The 16169-nt window shown below is 46.0% G+C and overlaps 1 protein-coding gene across 1 annotated transcript in view; it reads right to left on the reverse strand.

Moving 5' to 3' along the window:
• The window catches only part of SERPINB5 (serpin peptidase inhibitor, clade B (ovalbumin), member 5), a 28702-nt gene extending 13813 nt beyond the window's left edge, over positions 1-14889 (reverse strand). The window contains exons 1-3 of the mRNA XM_015408532.1: positions 14726-14889; positions 1483-1660; positions 178-315 (exon numbers count right to left, since the gene is read on the reverse strand). Coding sequence (XP_015264018.1) covers positions 178-315; positions 1483-1650 — 306 coding nt within the window. The 5' untranslated portion in view covers positions 1651-1660; positions 14726-14889. The remainder of the gene's footprint in view (positions 1-177; positions 316-1482; positions 1661-14725) is intronic.
• Positions 14890-16169: the final 1280 nt, after the last annotated feature.

The following is a 16169-nucleotide window of genomic DNA, read 5'->3' on the forward strand; positions in this document are numbered from 1 at the left end:
TGCAACTTTTGCACTAAATTGTAAAAAAGAGAACTGTATTGAAACGTAATACCTAATGCAGACGAAATATTATGTAACAATAACAATTATAAAAATTATATTCACAGTGAAGTGTAAGATCGCAATGGTCAATAGGCTGGCTTTCAGGAAAGTGTTAATTCCTTCTTAGTGGCTTACCATAGTTGGGTTTAGGGACTTTTCCACATAGAGCCTTTTTACCATTTTCAGTGAATAAAAAGAACTAAGTTTGGAGGTATCTGCTGTTAGAGTTTGGAAGCCAAATGGAACATCTTTGACATCTTCTAGATGAAGGCCCTGTTAAGCAATAACATTTCAGATTAAACACAGCTTCCAGCATGGATTTCTGAAAGTACAGCTTTTCCAGTACAATCAAGCCAAATAAAAGGGAACATGTTACCATCTATATACCATTAGCCATGTGTGGCCGCCATCTGCAGATACACAAATCCACAGACTGAGGCCACATGGAGGCTGAACAGATCTTTCTTCAAAATCTGAAATCAAATTTAAAAAAAAATTAAAGGGGGGGTTGTTCTGCTTATGCCCAGAACAACACAGGGAACCACCGGAGCTCCTTGTCAATGCTAGCAGCTACTCCGGGCTCAGTACGCCAGACACCCACAACCGCGTGGACCCGGGTGTGGAGAACGAGAAGGCCGGCAGCTGCTGCAGCTTCAGCCGCAGCAGAGAAGGATGCCGGCTGCTGCTCTGAGCCCAAGAGCGGTGGTGGTGACTGCCACCAGGTGCTGCGGCTCCAAGAGGAAGCAGAGAATGCCAGTTGCCACTATGGGTTTGGATGCAGCGGTAGCAGACGCCAGCCACAGCTGTGGACCTGGGTGCAGTGGTGAAGAATGCTGGCGGCTGCAGGCTTTGTGGTAGGTGGTGGGGCTGGGAGCCTGACCAGCCTCAGCGAAGGGGGAGGATATGGGATCCCCCCCTATGTGTCCTGCAGGCCCACCTCTTGTTATATCTAATTCTGAACAGTGGCCTCAGATTGTCGATCAAAACATCCACACAATAGGGCTACGAGCAGAAGGGAGTACTTTTGGTACAAAACAGGAGGAAGCCCCTGGTTTGCAGGAAAATATTAAAAAGTGAAGGTGTGTATTTTAAAAGACCCTGAAGTCATATGTGCAATGTCAGCTTCTTTAAGAAAGAATTCTAGGCTATATGACACCCCCCCTTGCCACCCAGTTTGCACAGGCAAAAAAATGGGCACAGCCATGCACCATTTGTCCTTCTCTGTTCTTGTATTCCATCCGGTAGTTCCCTGAGGATATCTACTGCTAAATTAGGCCAAACTTCTGCCATAATCTCCTGCTTAACATATAAATATATACATAAGGAAGTATTGTTTAATATATGTAACGGGGACAATTCATCTTACCAAGGATCAAAGCTACAAAAAAACCTGAGCAGTGTTAATAGTTGCACCTCCCAAATTCAAATCAAAACACTTACCTGCTTCATTTGGGCCGCTGTGTCACCCTTAGCAGCTTTATATGCGAGAGCCAGAGAAGTCGAAGTGCAAAGGGGAGCGAAGATAATATTGGCCAGTTTATCCTGTTCACTCAGTTTTTTGAATACGTCAACTGCAAAAGCGGTGGTGGCAATCTGGATGGCTTCCATGGTGGTGGTTCTGGCAATCAACCAAATAACCTGTCAGTCTTACATATTAATAAATACCACAGTCCATTACGAGTGAAGCTGTTTAGACAAATTGACTTCACTGGGACTAGGCACCGTGGGAAGGAAAGTCTAAAGACACCCCCCTCCCCAGCAGTTTGGTATAGTGGTTAAGTGCGCGGACTCTAATCTGGGAGAACTGGGCTTGATTCCCCACTCTTCCACATGCAGCTGCTGGATGACCTTGGGCAAATCATAGTTCTGTCCAGTGTTCCCTCTAAGCTGAATTAGTGTGAACTAGCTCACAGTTTCTTAGCCCCTGGCTCACACATATTTGTCTTGGCTCAGGAAGGATGTCTCCAGAGCAAACTAATTTATGCAGCAGCCAAATTGCTCACTCACAACTTTAATGCCAGTAGCTCACAAAGTAGAATTTTTGCTCACAAGACTCCACAGCTTAGAGGGAGCATTGGTTCTGTCAGAACTGTTCTCTCAAGGACAGTTCTCTCAGAGCTCTCTCTCAGCCCCACCTACCTCACAGGGTGTCTGTTGTGGAGGAAAAGAAGAAGAAGAAGAGATTGGATTTATACCCCGCCCTTCACTACCCAAAGGTGTCTCAGAGTGGCTTACAAACTCTTTTCCCTTCCCCTCCCCACAACAGACACCCTGTGAGGCAGGTGGGGCTGAGAGAGCTCTGACAGAAACTGCTCTTTTTCAAGAACAGCTCTTATCAGAACTATGGCTTGCCCAAGGTCATCCAGCCAGGTGCAAGTGGAGGAGTGGGGAATCGAACCCGGTTCTCCCAGATTAGAGTCCGCACAACTTAACCACTACACCAAACTGGCTCTCAAGAGAGGGAAGGAGGTGAAAGGCACCCTGGGATACTCCTTCCCACCTCCCCTCCTCTGAGCTCAGTGTCAAGAGATTGGTACCTTCTCATCGGCCTGTATCTTCCCAACTTATGAAGGCTTTTTAAAAATTTAAATGAATATAGCAACAATTTAGAGAAGCACATACTATTAGGAAACTACTACAATAAAAACATAACTAAAAACACACAAAAGACCCACAAGAGCAATAAAACCAAACAGCTATTCAAGATATAGCTGTAACCTTCAAATTATCTGGAAGTGCCTTTTTCAGCGTACTATGTCTTTCCATGTATTCAAGAAAGGGAAACCAACATTCCAAAAAATCTGAATGAAACTCTGGATCCACTGCCAAGGATATTGCTTCTGATATTTTGTCCATGACCAGGTCTTCCCGTAACTTATTAAACCACATTTTTTAAAATATAAGTGTTTTTATTATTAAAAAAGTTTCAACACAGTACAACAATAACAGACGTATAACTTCTAGCCGCATTAAGTGTCAACTACACTCCCTCAATATCCCAAAAACATACCAACATTAATACATTCCATTTAGAAGGAGACATCAGACACTGAAAATCAGAAATATAACAAATCCTGATAATAACTGTTCTGAAGGAGAACTTCAGCTTTTTTACTTTTACTACAGGAACCAGGGCTCTTTTTGTAGAAAAAGCCCAGCAGAAACTCATTAGCATATTAGGCCACACCCCTGATGACACATCTCATTAGCATATTAGGCCGCACCCCCATGTTACCAGAAGTGTGCTTATCGAGCCACACCCACCTTTTGCTTCTTATTCTGTTTACCCTGTTTGTTGTCAAAACCCAGGGCCTTTTTTTGTAGCAGGAACTCCTTTGCATGTTAGGCCACACACCCCTAACGTAGCCAATCCTAATGAGTTTCTGCTGTTGGGTGTGGCCTATTATGCTAATGAGTTCCTGCTGCGCGTGGCCAACTCAGGAGCCAGCCGGAACTCCGTTCCTGTGCGTTCCTGCCCAAAAATAGCCCTGCAGGAAACCAAACAGCTCGAAATGACTTCTGGTGAGAAACTATTTTGCCATATATAAGGTGTTCCCAGAGTTTATTCTGCCAACAGTGTAACGTGGGTTGATTATTTTTCCATTTTTGAGCTATTAAACCACATAACTGATGAGGCATTTCCCCAATGCCTAGCCACTAAAGTCTTGGCTGCCACCAACCTATAAGAAATGAGATATTTCCTGACAGCAGGGACATTTGTCCCCTCCCATAAATTAAGCAAGTATGAAGTAAAGTCTGACAGGTCACTTATGCTCCCTTCCGCTCTCTGCTCCCCCATGGGGAGAACTGCCCCTGAGGAGGCCAGAGGAGTGGCTGTCTCCAGTCCTTGCACTAGGCTGGCAGACGCCATTTTCCCCACTGCCCTCACGCCACCCCTGAGCCATCAATCAGCTTGGCGGAGCGTCGGGCAGCCTTGAAGCGGCCTGCTACTAGGCTGGCCAGCTGGATCACTCCCAGTGTCTCCTTTTCCTTCTCCCGCAGCCGTTGCTGGTCACGGGTGGGGTCTCTCTGCACCCCGACAGGTTCTGCACTGGATTCTGGCCTTAATGACTAAACCCATACTTTAGAAGGCTGCAGCCACTGAATTGGCTGGTTAGTTGAAACCAGTGTGAAAATCAGCACCTACCTCACACCCACATATTTAATTAATTACACGGAATAGGTTGAAGGCCCTCTGTATCCCCTCGGGGCTGCCAGATTGCAATTGTTCCCGCAAGGACAGAATACACAGCCGGAATAACTTCCTCTTCTATATAATTCTGAAAGGTAAAGCCTCCTATTGCTCCCTGTGTCCTCTCGGCTCCTGACCCACAGGGAGTCAAAACTGGATAGCTTCCTGGAGAAGTGGTGTTGTATAAGGACTAACAACGCAACCATAAGCAGATTTACAACCTCCACTGGAAGACTACGGGGAGGGGGCTCACCAGTGACTTGATGACATCACCAGCGATCTGATGATGTCATTTCCACCATAACCAGAAGTGATGTCGCTGTGTCACCAGTAGCAGACTAACATTTGCAGGGGTCATTTCGTAGAAAAAGAGCTAGGGGAACTCATTAGCATAACTCATTAGCATATACCACACCCCCTGACATCAGGGGCCCGGCGGTGGACCTGCAAGGCCGGCAGGAGTGCAAGGAAGCCCCGCCAAGGCCCTCCCTGGCCCCAGGCAGGCAGGGGTGGGGAGAGGCGGGGGGGAAGCAACTTACCCTCCCTCTTCTCCTGCCTCCTCCTGGCTGAATGAGGGCTGGAAGCAGGGCAGCCGGATGCAGGGGCGGGGCTTCATCCTGTGCCCCGTCCCCCCGCACCTCACCTGGGGGAACTGTGATCCCCCCCGAATCGACCTCTGAACATTTGGCCAAAACTCTATGGCTTAAACATAGAGCAACATGGTGACGTTTCTTGCAGTTATGGGGGAAGTGATGTCATCCACAGCAGGACGCTGCCGGTCGCCTCCCATTCTCCCCATTTTGCTTCTGCTGCCCAGCTGAGCAATAGCAGGAAGGGCTAGTGGAAGGCAAGAAGTCTCGTGCCATAACGGAAGAACTGGCGACGCTGTCCTAAGCCCATTGACTTCAGTTGGTTTCAAAGGAAACAACTGTTCTTAGGATGGCACTGTAAAAGACAGAGGGTCAAACCAAGAAGTCCCTGATTTTATTCTCGCTTCTTGGATGAACTGGCAAGTAGCCTCAGGGAAGCCACAGCTCACCATAAGCTCTTCTAGGATAATAATAGCCACCACCTACAATTGGAAGAACTTACAATTCAATACTGTATGAAGTACGGTTGCCATCCCCCCAGTGGGGCCAGCGGATACCCTGATATCGGCGGGCCCAATACAACACCAGCCAGCTGGACAGCGGGGGAAGCCCCACCCCCCCAAACAGCAGCATCCTGTAGGGACGCTGCGAGGCAATGATGTCACCGGTAGTGACATCATCATGCTGGGGCCATTGCACGGCAGCACTCTAGCATTTGGGGGGAACTCTATGGTTACCATAGAGTTTTTGCCCCAAACACCAGTCTTTAGCATTCCCAAACTTATTTGCCCTACCGCCCCCTTTTCAGAAAAAAATTACTCAGCGCCCCCCTGGAAATCTAACTTCAAGAAGTGGACAAAAAGATGCAGTTTGTGGATCTGCACCTGGATGGTTCCAGCCCACTGGATCATTCTAGCGCCCCCTGGGGGCGGTATTCCCCACGTTGGGAACCAGTGCGCTAGAGCGTTGCCACACAACAGCCCTAGTGTGATGATGTCACTACCGGTGATGTCATCACACTGCATGTGCAGAAGAGTCCCGATGAAGAATCAGGAGCCCCCTGCCAGATGAAAGGTGAGACCTGCAAACCCTAACATGAAGCAATTTGAAATACAGATGATGATGATGATGATGATGATGATGATGATGATGATGATGATGATGATGATGATGATGATGATTTAAATTTCTGAATCGCCCCATCTCTGAGTACGCAGGGCTCTGGGCGATTTACAATAAATTAAAACATACAAAAACACAGCTTAAAATCAGCAATCCATCAATCCCAAAATTTCACAATCTTCAGGTGGCATCTATGATTTAATCTAAAACCTGCTCTGGACTGTTCTTCCGTCTCATGGGCAGGTTAAGGAGGAGGCCAAAGTGGGCAAGGTGGAAAAAAGAAAGAAAAGAACATCTGTTCCTACATTTTATGCCACCTTTCCTCTAGAGCTCAGGGTGGCATGCATGGTCCTCCTCTGCGTTGCCAGTGCCAGACTGGGAAATTCATGGAGATTTGGGTGTGGTACCGGGGGGGGGTGAGTTTGGGGAAGGGAGGGAGCTCAACTGGGCTGTGATACTGATACCGTAGAGCCCGGCATCTGAAGTTGCCATTTCCTCTAGGGGAACTGACCTCAGAAGTCTGCAATTCAATTCTACTTCCAGGAAAAGTCCACATGCCACCTCCTCTACTTTACCCACACAACAATCTGATGGAGGTCAGCCTCCATAGAACGTCTGTCTGATCTCCCATAGTACACAGCTCCTCCTAACCTAAATACTGCATCTTTTTTAATTAGTTCCCATTCCCATTATCCCCTATTTCTTCGGTTCTTTGTCTCCTCTGCACATTTCTTGAAGTCTCCTTCTTCTTCACTTATCCTTCTTCCAGGTTCCTACTCCTCAATGCAATGTCCAGCTGAAGTTTCCCATCGTGCCCTTTGTCTCTGAACTTCATGCCTCATCGCTTCCATAACTCCTGGATCTTCGCCGTAGTCCTCAGCATGTTCTACAAAGCTATTCCAGTTTCCTAGAACCACTTCCCTAATATTTACCCCAGCCAACCATACAACGGTCCCTAGAGTTTTCACTAGAGGTCTTTTTTAAAGTCTGCTTGGTTCTAATTGTACACTGAGCCATTTTGTCCCGGTTTTAAACCACCACCACCCAACACACACACTTCCCCAGGAAAGAAACTCACAGCAGCGACCATGCTAGGAGAGATAGAGTTTCTACCGTGGGAATGGAACACCCAGTAGTAGACAGAATCCTGATTGTAATATTGATATCCAATGAAGCAACATCACAAAATCACAACTGCTGAGCCATTAGTCACTGGGAAACCTCGAGCAGGGTGGAGTGAAGGGAGAACTGAGACATCTAAGCTAAGCAAACTGCGCCACAAGGTTTCGGCACCTTCTTTCTTCTTTGGCACATTCCTTCTGCTTCTTAAGGTAGCATCTAAACCATTGCACAACACAAAGCAGCATCTTTGAAGTATAATTAGATAGTCCCACCAACCCCCCCCCAAGTGTCTAGATCAAGATATTGTTGTTGTTGTTCAGTCGCACAGTCGAGTCCGACTCTTCGTGACCCCATGGATCAGCTCCCGCCAGGCCCTCCTGTCTTCCGCCGTCCTCTGAAGTTGGCTCAACTTCATGTTCATTGCATCAATGACACTGTCTAACCATCTCATCCTTTGCCGCCCCCGTCTTCTTTGACCTTCAGTCTTTCCCAGCATCAGGGCCTTCTCCAGTGAGTGCTCCCTTCTCATTGGGTGGCCAAAGTATTTGAGCTTCAGTTTCATTATCTGGCCTTCCAGGGAACAGTCAGGGTTGATTTCTTTTAGGACTGACTGATTTGATCTCCTTGCAGTCCAAGGGACTCTCAAGTGTCTTCTCCAGCACCATAGTTCAAAAGAATCTATTCTTCGGCGCTCGGCCTTCCTTATAGTCCAACTCTCACAGCCATACATGACTACTGGGAATACAATTGCTTTGACCATGCAGACTTTTGTTGGCAGGGTGATGTCTCTGCTTTTTATCATGCTGTTTAGGTTCGCCATCACTTTCCTCCCAAGGAGCAGGCGTCTTTTAATTTCAAGGCTGCCGTCAAGATATTATCTTCATTAAACTACCTGATTTGGATCTTTCTAGAGAAATCCTCATTTTTATATACCAGTGTTAGTGTTGCCATTAACATCTGGTGGCGGGCAGTTGCCCACCACTGCGACCCATTACCCACCACTGATAAGTCCAGCAGTGGGAGGAAACAAAGGGGCGGCACCATGTCATCATATGTGGCCAAAAACCCAAAGTGACCTTATCAAGTCACAGTGATGCTATAGGAATCCTACTGATCAGGGGTCATTTCCTGCAGGAGCGCACAGGAGCGGAGCTCTGGCAGTAAAGGGCCCAAGGGGAAGGCACATGCAACAACCCCCTGCTCCCAGCAGCCCTCAGTCAGAGCAAGAAGCAGCCAGGTAAGTTGCAGCCCCCCCCCCCCAGCCCCAAACAGTCCAGTGGCACCTTTAAGACCAAGTTTTATTCAGGTACAAGCTCTCCCTCCTCTGTGAGGACAGATCTACACGTCCCCCCCTTCCCAATAGCTAGCAATCCAGAACAGCCCAGTGGAGCCTGAGCGGTGGGTGTTGCCTTCTGACACACTTCCGGTGATGTCAGGGGGTGTGGCATATGCAAATGAGTTATGCTAGTAAGTTATGCTAATGAGCTCCTGCACCTCTTTTTCTAGGAAATGACCCCTGCTACTGATCAATGGTGGGATTCCTAGACCATCGCCTTCTGGTTTGGGGCCCCAAATGACATTGCAGCATCGAGCAATACCATTTCTGCCTCTCTGGGCCCCCTCCCCACCACCCTGGTAAGCCTCCCATCCTAAGTATTATGGTTACATCAAAAATCTTCCAGGATTATATATCAAGATGGGTGGACGTGTTAGTCTGTCTGTAGCAGCAGAAAAGAGCAAGAGCCTAGTAGCACCTTTAAAGACTTACAAAATGTGTGGCCGGGTGTGAGCTTTCATGAGTCACGGCTCACTTCTTCAGATACAGTTAGAATCCATCACTAACCCCCATTCTCACTGTACCTGAAGAAGTGAGCAATAAATCCCAAAAGCTCCTACCCTGCCACGTATTTTGTTAGTCTTTTAAGGTGCTACTGGATTCTTGCTCTTTTTGACTAGGACTATATATTTGCATTTTTTTTTAACCATCATATTTTATTGGTTTTTTACTCAGAACATAACAAATAAATACAGGTTCTCAAACAACATCTTAACAATTTTTCATATATATTTCAGTGAGTGTACAGACCTCCAATTTAATTTTCTCAAATACTGATAGAGGTTTGCTAGCTTATTAATAACAATGAGTATTTTGCAGTACTAATCGCTTTCCAATCAAAAGATCCAAAGGTTAATTTATCCACAATTGGATACCATTCACCAGTTGGGTTCATTAGTTCACATTCATTCTGATCACTCGTGTTAAAAATGGAAACAGTTTCTAATAAAAAATATTCCCATACTTTAGATAGCCATAAATTAATGGTCGGAGGATGTTCATCTTTCCATTTCTTAGCTATAACATTTTTTGCGGCTGTAAAGAGCAGATTTATCAGTTTTCTCTGTTTGTTAGGAATGTCACTCTCCGGCCACTGATTTAGCAACATTAGCCGGTCAAACTCTCGCACATGTCCACAACTATATCGCCTCAATGTTGGAAGCTGTGTGGTGAGAAGGCGACTTTCTTCCACACATGGTGGTCATGTAGACATATTTCTAAATTTAGGACTATATATTTGCATGATGTTGTAATGTTCCCACTTCAGTTAAAATGGCAATCCTGTAGGACAACGTGAATATCTGAAACGAAACATGGATTATGGAACACAGTGTCCATCTGGAGCTCACATTTTTAATGTTAGTTTTGAAGTTTTTCACATTATAATTGTTAAGTCACTCACTTAACAAAGCAGTCGGAGAGTGATTCAGCAAGAACACAACTTTATTCTTCAACTCGAACACAACTCCAACACGGATCAACATCAGATAGCCAGAACAGCTTTTACATTGCAGCTGTCCTGCTTTTAAACTCTCCCGGCTAATGTAGCCACGCCTACTGTACATTTATCAACCAATAAGGTTGTATGCATAAGGACCAATCACGGACGTTCCCGCTCAGGGAGCTTGCTGACAAGTGATTGGTTAGGTGCTTCCTAGGCTAGCAATGTGATTGGATGGATTTGGATCCTAGCCCAGGACGAAGCTTAACATAGCATTTCAATTAGATGTTTTCATAACACATTATGCATTCAATGGCAGCTATTGAATACATTACAATAATATAGAGTTCAACCATTCAACACCTTATGAGTCCAAGGTGAATGGGGAAATGCTGCATACATCTAATGCCACCACAATTTGTATGTAGAGATCGCCTCTCCATATCTCACTTGTACATGGTGGTGGGAAGGGCCATGAAGCCATATCCGACGTATGCTGACCCTGTAGGGCAGGGGTGTCGAACTCATTTGTTACGAGGGCCGGATCTGACATTAATGAGACCTTGTCGGGCCGGGACATGTGGGCCATACCATGTACTGCCCGGTAGCGGAGATATAAACTTTATAAAGGATACAAACACAAAGGTGTTTTTTTTACATAAAATGAAAACATGCTTAACACATTAGCACTCTTGCAATATTGTGTTTATTTAAGTGTCTGATAGCTGACACCTCTTGCTCTGAATTATCGCATCAAAATGTCTGTGCTGTTGCAATCTTGAGTAGGCTGTTCAGGTGTGTATCTGTAAGCTGCAAACCTAGGATGACGCAGCAGCAGCAGAACTGGAAGAAGAAGCAGAAGACAACCAGTTCCACTGCGGGCCTGATCCAGCCCCCGGGCCACATGTTTGACACCCCAGCATAGGGTTTTCAAGGCAAGAGACGTTCAGAGGCGGTTTGCCATTGCCTGCCTCCATGTCACAACCCTGGTATTCTTCGGTGTTCCCATCCGAATACTGTCCAAGGCCCACCCTGCTTAGCTTCTAAGATCTGGTGAGATCAGGCTAGCCTGGGCCATGCAGGTCAGGGCCACTTGTACACAGAAAAAAAACAACACCACGAGTACAGGACAATTGCTTAAATTGCTGGGACACCAAAAAAAACCCTTTCTGCTGCATTGTGCATCATAAACACAACCAAAAACAAAAATGGGACATGTAGTTCCTTAAGAGGAAGGTCTCAGTGTCCACGCCTACTGTCTACCACCAGTGAGAGGCGGCTTTGAGACTCAGGGAAGCATTTGGATGCAGAGTGTGGGAACAAGCAGGGGTCATTTCCTGCAGGAGCGCACAGGAGCGGAGCTCCGGCAGTATAGAGCCCAGGGGGCGGGCACATGCTACAAGCCCCACCCCCTGCTCCCAGCAGCCCTCAGTCAGAGCAAGAAGCAGCCAGGTAAGTTGCAGAGCCCCCTCCCAGCCCCCTGGTCCAAAACAGTCCAGTGGCACCTTTAAGACCAAGTTTTATTCCTGTACAAGCTCTCCCTCCTCTGCGAGGACAGATCTGCACGTTCCCCCCCCCTCAATAGTTAGCACTCCAAAACAGTCCAGTGGAGTCTGAGCGGTGGGTGTTGCCTTCTGACACACTTCTGGTGATGTCAGGAGGTGTGGCATATGCAAATGAGTCATGCTAATGAGTCATGCTAATGAGCTCCTGCACCTCTTTTTCCACGAAATGACCCCTGGGAACAAGTATAGTGGCAGAAACGGGGCCAGTTCCAGAGTTTGGGGGGCCCAGGGGCTCCCTTCCCCATTCACTCACCCATGCGTCTCACTTCCTGCCTGTGTCTCCTTCCTTGCCCTGCTCACGAGCTCTCTCACTGCCCATGCTCATAGCCATCTGCACGCAGCTGGACACATGGGTGGCAAGAGACCCACAGGTGAGCAGGCAGAGAAATGGCATGGTGCAGGGGGTCAGCTGCAGTTGGCCCTGTCAAAAGCCCTGGGCCCTAGCAGATGCTCCACCGGCCCTGAACAAAGAGTCTAGAGTCATGCACAGCCCTCGGCTGCCAGTTCTGTTTGGAAGATACATTAATCTCTGCCTGATCTGCCTGCTGGGCAGGGCTGGCCCTCTCCTGACAGCAAAAAAATAAAATAAAAAGTGTCACAATATGGTGGGTGGGGCTGGCCATGACTGGTAGTAGACGACGTAAACTTAGTTGTGCAAAAGCGGTGCCACGCACCTTTGATTCTACCGCTGTGCCTACAACCTGACTTGAAAGTTGGCAGGACTTAGTCTGTGGAAATCCAATAACAACATCCGTGACAAAAAAAACGAAGAGTCAATGAAGATATGCTGCAAAATCATTTACTGTAGTAATTCTGTAGAAAATTCTCTCCTATTATCGCTCACATGCTAATGAATGCTGCACAATGTAAACAATTCGTTTCACAATATTTGCTTTATCTGAGCGTGTAGCAATCGCAATTCTTATCAATTGCTACTTATCAACTCTTGAAGGAAACATTCCATGTTGACTCTCTAATAACAGAACTCAAGGTCTTAACAATATTCTTAAAAGGGTTTAAAAATAAGAGATTAGATATAGAATATAATAGTAAATCCCCATATAAAGCTTACACCTCAAAGGCCGCATGCAGACATCACATTAAGTTATAGGTTGATTGACCCCTGGTTAGTTCTGACATAGCACAAATGGGACAAGAAATAAGGATATGGTGGTGACCAACCCAGGGTTTGAAACTACTGTTCATACTTATTTAATCTCTTAAGAGAACTGTATTTATTTCATCTTATTTCATCTCTTAAGAGAACTGCTTCAAGGTGATAGTTCCTGGTGGTTAGCTGCGTTGGTCTGAAGCAAGAGAACAAATTTAGCATCCAGTGGCACCTTTAAGACCAACTAAACCTTTGTACGAGCTTTTGTGTGCATGCATACTTTTTCAAATACATCGGAATGGAAGGTAAAGTTCAAACTTATAGACAGAGGCTGAACAGCAAATTAACATGTAATATGATGAAGGTCCTTTAAGATGTGCAAAGACTTAGCTTGTTACTTAGTTTTGTCTTTGCATGTCTTACAACATTTTCATCATGTTGCATGTTAATTTACTGTCCAGCCTCTGTCTATAAGGTTGAAATCTAATGTATTTGGGGAAAGCGTGCCTTGCACACAAAAGCTCATACCCTGAATAAACTTTTGTTGGTCTTAAAGGTGCCCCACTGGGCTCTTAATCTGTTCTACTGCTTCAAGGTGAAATACTGAGACATGAGAACATAAGCAGAGCCCTACTGGATCAGACCAGTAGTCCATCTAGTCCAGCATCCTGTCTCACACAGTGGCCAATCAGTTCCTCTGGATAGCCAACAACAGGGCAGAGAGCCCAAGGCCTTCATAACAACCGAAGAAGAGCCCTGCTGGATCAGACCAGTAGTCCATCTAGTTCAGCACAGTGGCCAACCAGTTCCTCTGGAGGGCCAACAACAGGGCAGAGAGGCTGAAGCCTTCCTAAGAACATAAGAAGAGCCCTGCTGGATCAGACCAGTAGTCCATCTAGTCCAGCATCCTGTCTCACACAGGGGCCAACCAGTTCCTCTGGACAGCCAACAACAGGGCAGAGAGGCTGATGCCTTCTTCTGATGTTCCCTCCCAACACTGGGATTTAGAGGTTTACTTCCTCTGAATGTGGAGATTCTCCCCAGTTACAATTATCAATATAGTATAGACACACATTCATAGACCTGTATACAAGATCTTTAGTACTCATATATTAAAACCAGATGTTGTTTCCTTGTATCTTTTTAATTGTATTGCTGGTATTAGTGATGGGCCATAGGTATAGCCATATCAATTCCACCAGTTATTCTGGTAACAGAGATTTCATAGGTCTGAATGTGTGTCCCTCCATCAAGGTAAAGATTCTGGTTTTAATATATGAGCACTAAAGAACTTGTATACAGGTCTATGAATGTGTGTCTATACTATATTGATAATTGTGACCACTGAGGAAGGCCCTTAGGGGCCGAAACGCGTTTGGTCTTCAGTAGGAAAGTGTTTACCCATCATCTGTATTAGTATTTGATAAGTTTTTATAAGTCTGATACTTAGATAAAGATTTTTATCAGTCTATGTTTTAACCTGTGTACACCCTAATAAATATTTGTACTTTTGTAATATACATTGTTAGCTTAGCCCTTTGGTTCGCAGTTCTAATCAGCACTGGTCCCATTAAATTGCAAGTCTTCAGTGACATTTCAGAAAGAAAAACACCGAAAGGCTGTCTTCCTAGCCATGTTGAAAGTGAACGTTAGATTTACCACCCTCCTAGCCCTGCAGAGCCAGTATTAGTCATTTGATTAACAGCATAAAGAATGCCAAGTTGACTCTACACACCCATGTGGAAAATTTCACATGAAACAGAGTCTTTCTGAACCACCTCATAATCTACCTCATAAAATATACTTGAGCAGTGAGGGTCCATGCCTAACTGTCAGTTTGTTAAGTCAATTTCTGATTTGTGAAGGGTAGATTATTAAAATATTTACTAAGAAATCTACAGGGGGGGGGAATAAAACTATAAAGCGCTAGGTCCCAGATTTTAGCCAGGCTTCTTAAGCTTGGGAGACAGTCACGGTTAAGCAAAATATCCTTGGAAGGGGGCCAGGAACGGCAGTGATTTAAGAAAAGCCATTAGCTCTGTGAGGGACTGAATGAAAAACACTTCCCATATTTTAACACATGTTTAGTTTCTCCTACAATCCTTTACTTCTGTCTTCTTCCTTGGAAGCTAGTATACGTGGAACGCTCGAAAATTGCCAGATACATATCTTTAAATATATCGATCTATATATTAAGCACTTACCTGTCTATGCAGTGACTCCGTTGACTGAACTGAGAAAGAGACGAAAAGGCACGGCTAAGGGAACTGGTGTCACAGGATGAAGAAAGAATGCCCTAGCTCACCTGAATCCAGACGCCACTCCCTCCCTCTCCTCTCTCTCTCTTTCTTAGTCATCCCTCCTGGCAATTTATACATGATAGAAAAAGTTATTTGGGCTGAACTTGCTGGCTGTAAAACTCCAAGGAGCTACAACATGCTGCAGCAGGAAAGAGCCGTCTTATGACGATTCCTTTCTCAGGTGAATTTTCCCAGTGAAAGTCAGGTAGGGGCCACCGGGAGGCCACATGTGTGTGCAGACACCGAACTGTCTCCGTTGGTAGAGAAGTCGTCGTTGCAAAACAAAAGCAAAACTGTCCAAAGGGAGAAGAAAAGGAAAACCAGCAGATCATTGACCTTTCCATTGTTAAGCCTCGAGAATAGGGTTTGTCAAGTCCAGGTTGGGAAGTTCCTGGAGAACTTTTGGGTTGTGGGACCAGAGGACAGCAGGGTTTGGGGAGTGAAGAGAACTCCGTAGTGATGCATGCTTCCAGGTGGGACCTGGGGGTCACCTGGGATTATCAGTTCCCCTGGAGAAAATGGAGGGTGGAGTCTGTGGCATTGTACCCCATTGATCTCCCGGTCCTCTCCAAGCTCCACCCCCAAATCTCTAGGAGCTTTCCAACCTGGATCTGGCAACACTACCCCCATTCCCCACCAGTGGCCAGGGGAGAACCTGGCAGCCCTAGACCTCATCAGGGTATAATGCCATAGTCCACCCTCCAAGGCAGCCATTTTCTCCAGAAAAACTGATCTCTGGAGATCAGTTGTAATTCCAAGAGATCTCCAGCCCTCAACTGGAGGTTGGAAGTCCAATCAAAACAACCATGACAAAAATGACGAAGAGTCAAAAAAGATATATTAGCAAAAATATATTAGCAAAAAAGATATATTAGGGAAAATATCATAACGCTCGCACACAACGGATTTTGCGCAATAACAAATACCTGTTTCTGTCAGCTACACTGCCATATTGTTTATGGACTGAGGAGGCACCCGCCTGACCTGTGTACGACTGGGTGCCGCATTCCTTTCCCTTTCTCGCTTCTCCCGTTATCTGTAACCTTGTACCACTGTCTAGTTGTAGTGTCTTCACATTAATCAGCCGTGTGACTGGTTTTGTTTCCCAGCTCAGCTGCATTGGTTATTCCTTCCCGCCAATGGGAATCAGGCTGATTGGCCCATGGGTGTGAAGGGGGGGTCTCTCTCTCCAAGATGAGTGGGCAAGAGGAGAAAATTGTACCGACAATGACTGGGAGTGAGATTCCTACAACCCAGCCTGATGTTCCGGTGACTACCGTGGACCCGGTAACGACTGTGGGGGTTGGGACAGTTCCGAAGACCACGTCCACCCACATTTTCCTAACCC

The sequence above is a fragment of the Gekko japonicus genome, unplaced genomic scaffold (assembly GCF_001447785.1).
Source record: "Gekko japonicus isolate JY-2015 unplaced genomic scaffold, Gekko_japonicus_V1.1 scaffold1186, whole genome shotgun sequence".
NCBI lineage: Eukaryota > Metazoa > Chordata > Lepidosauria > Squamata > Gekkonidae > Gekko > Gekko japonicus.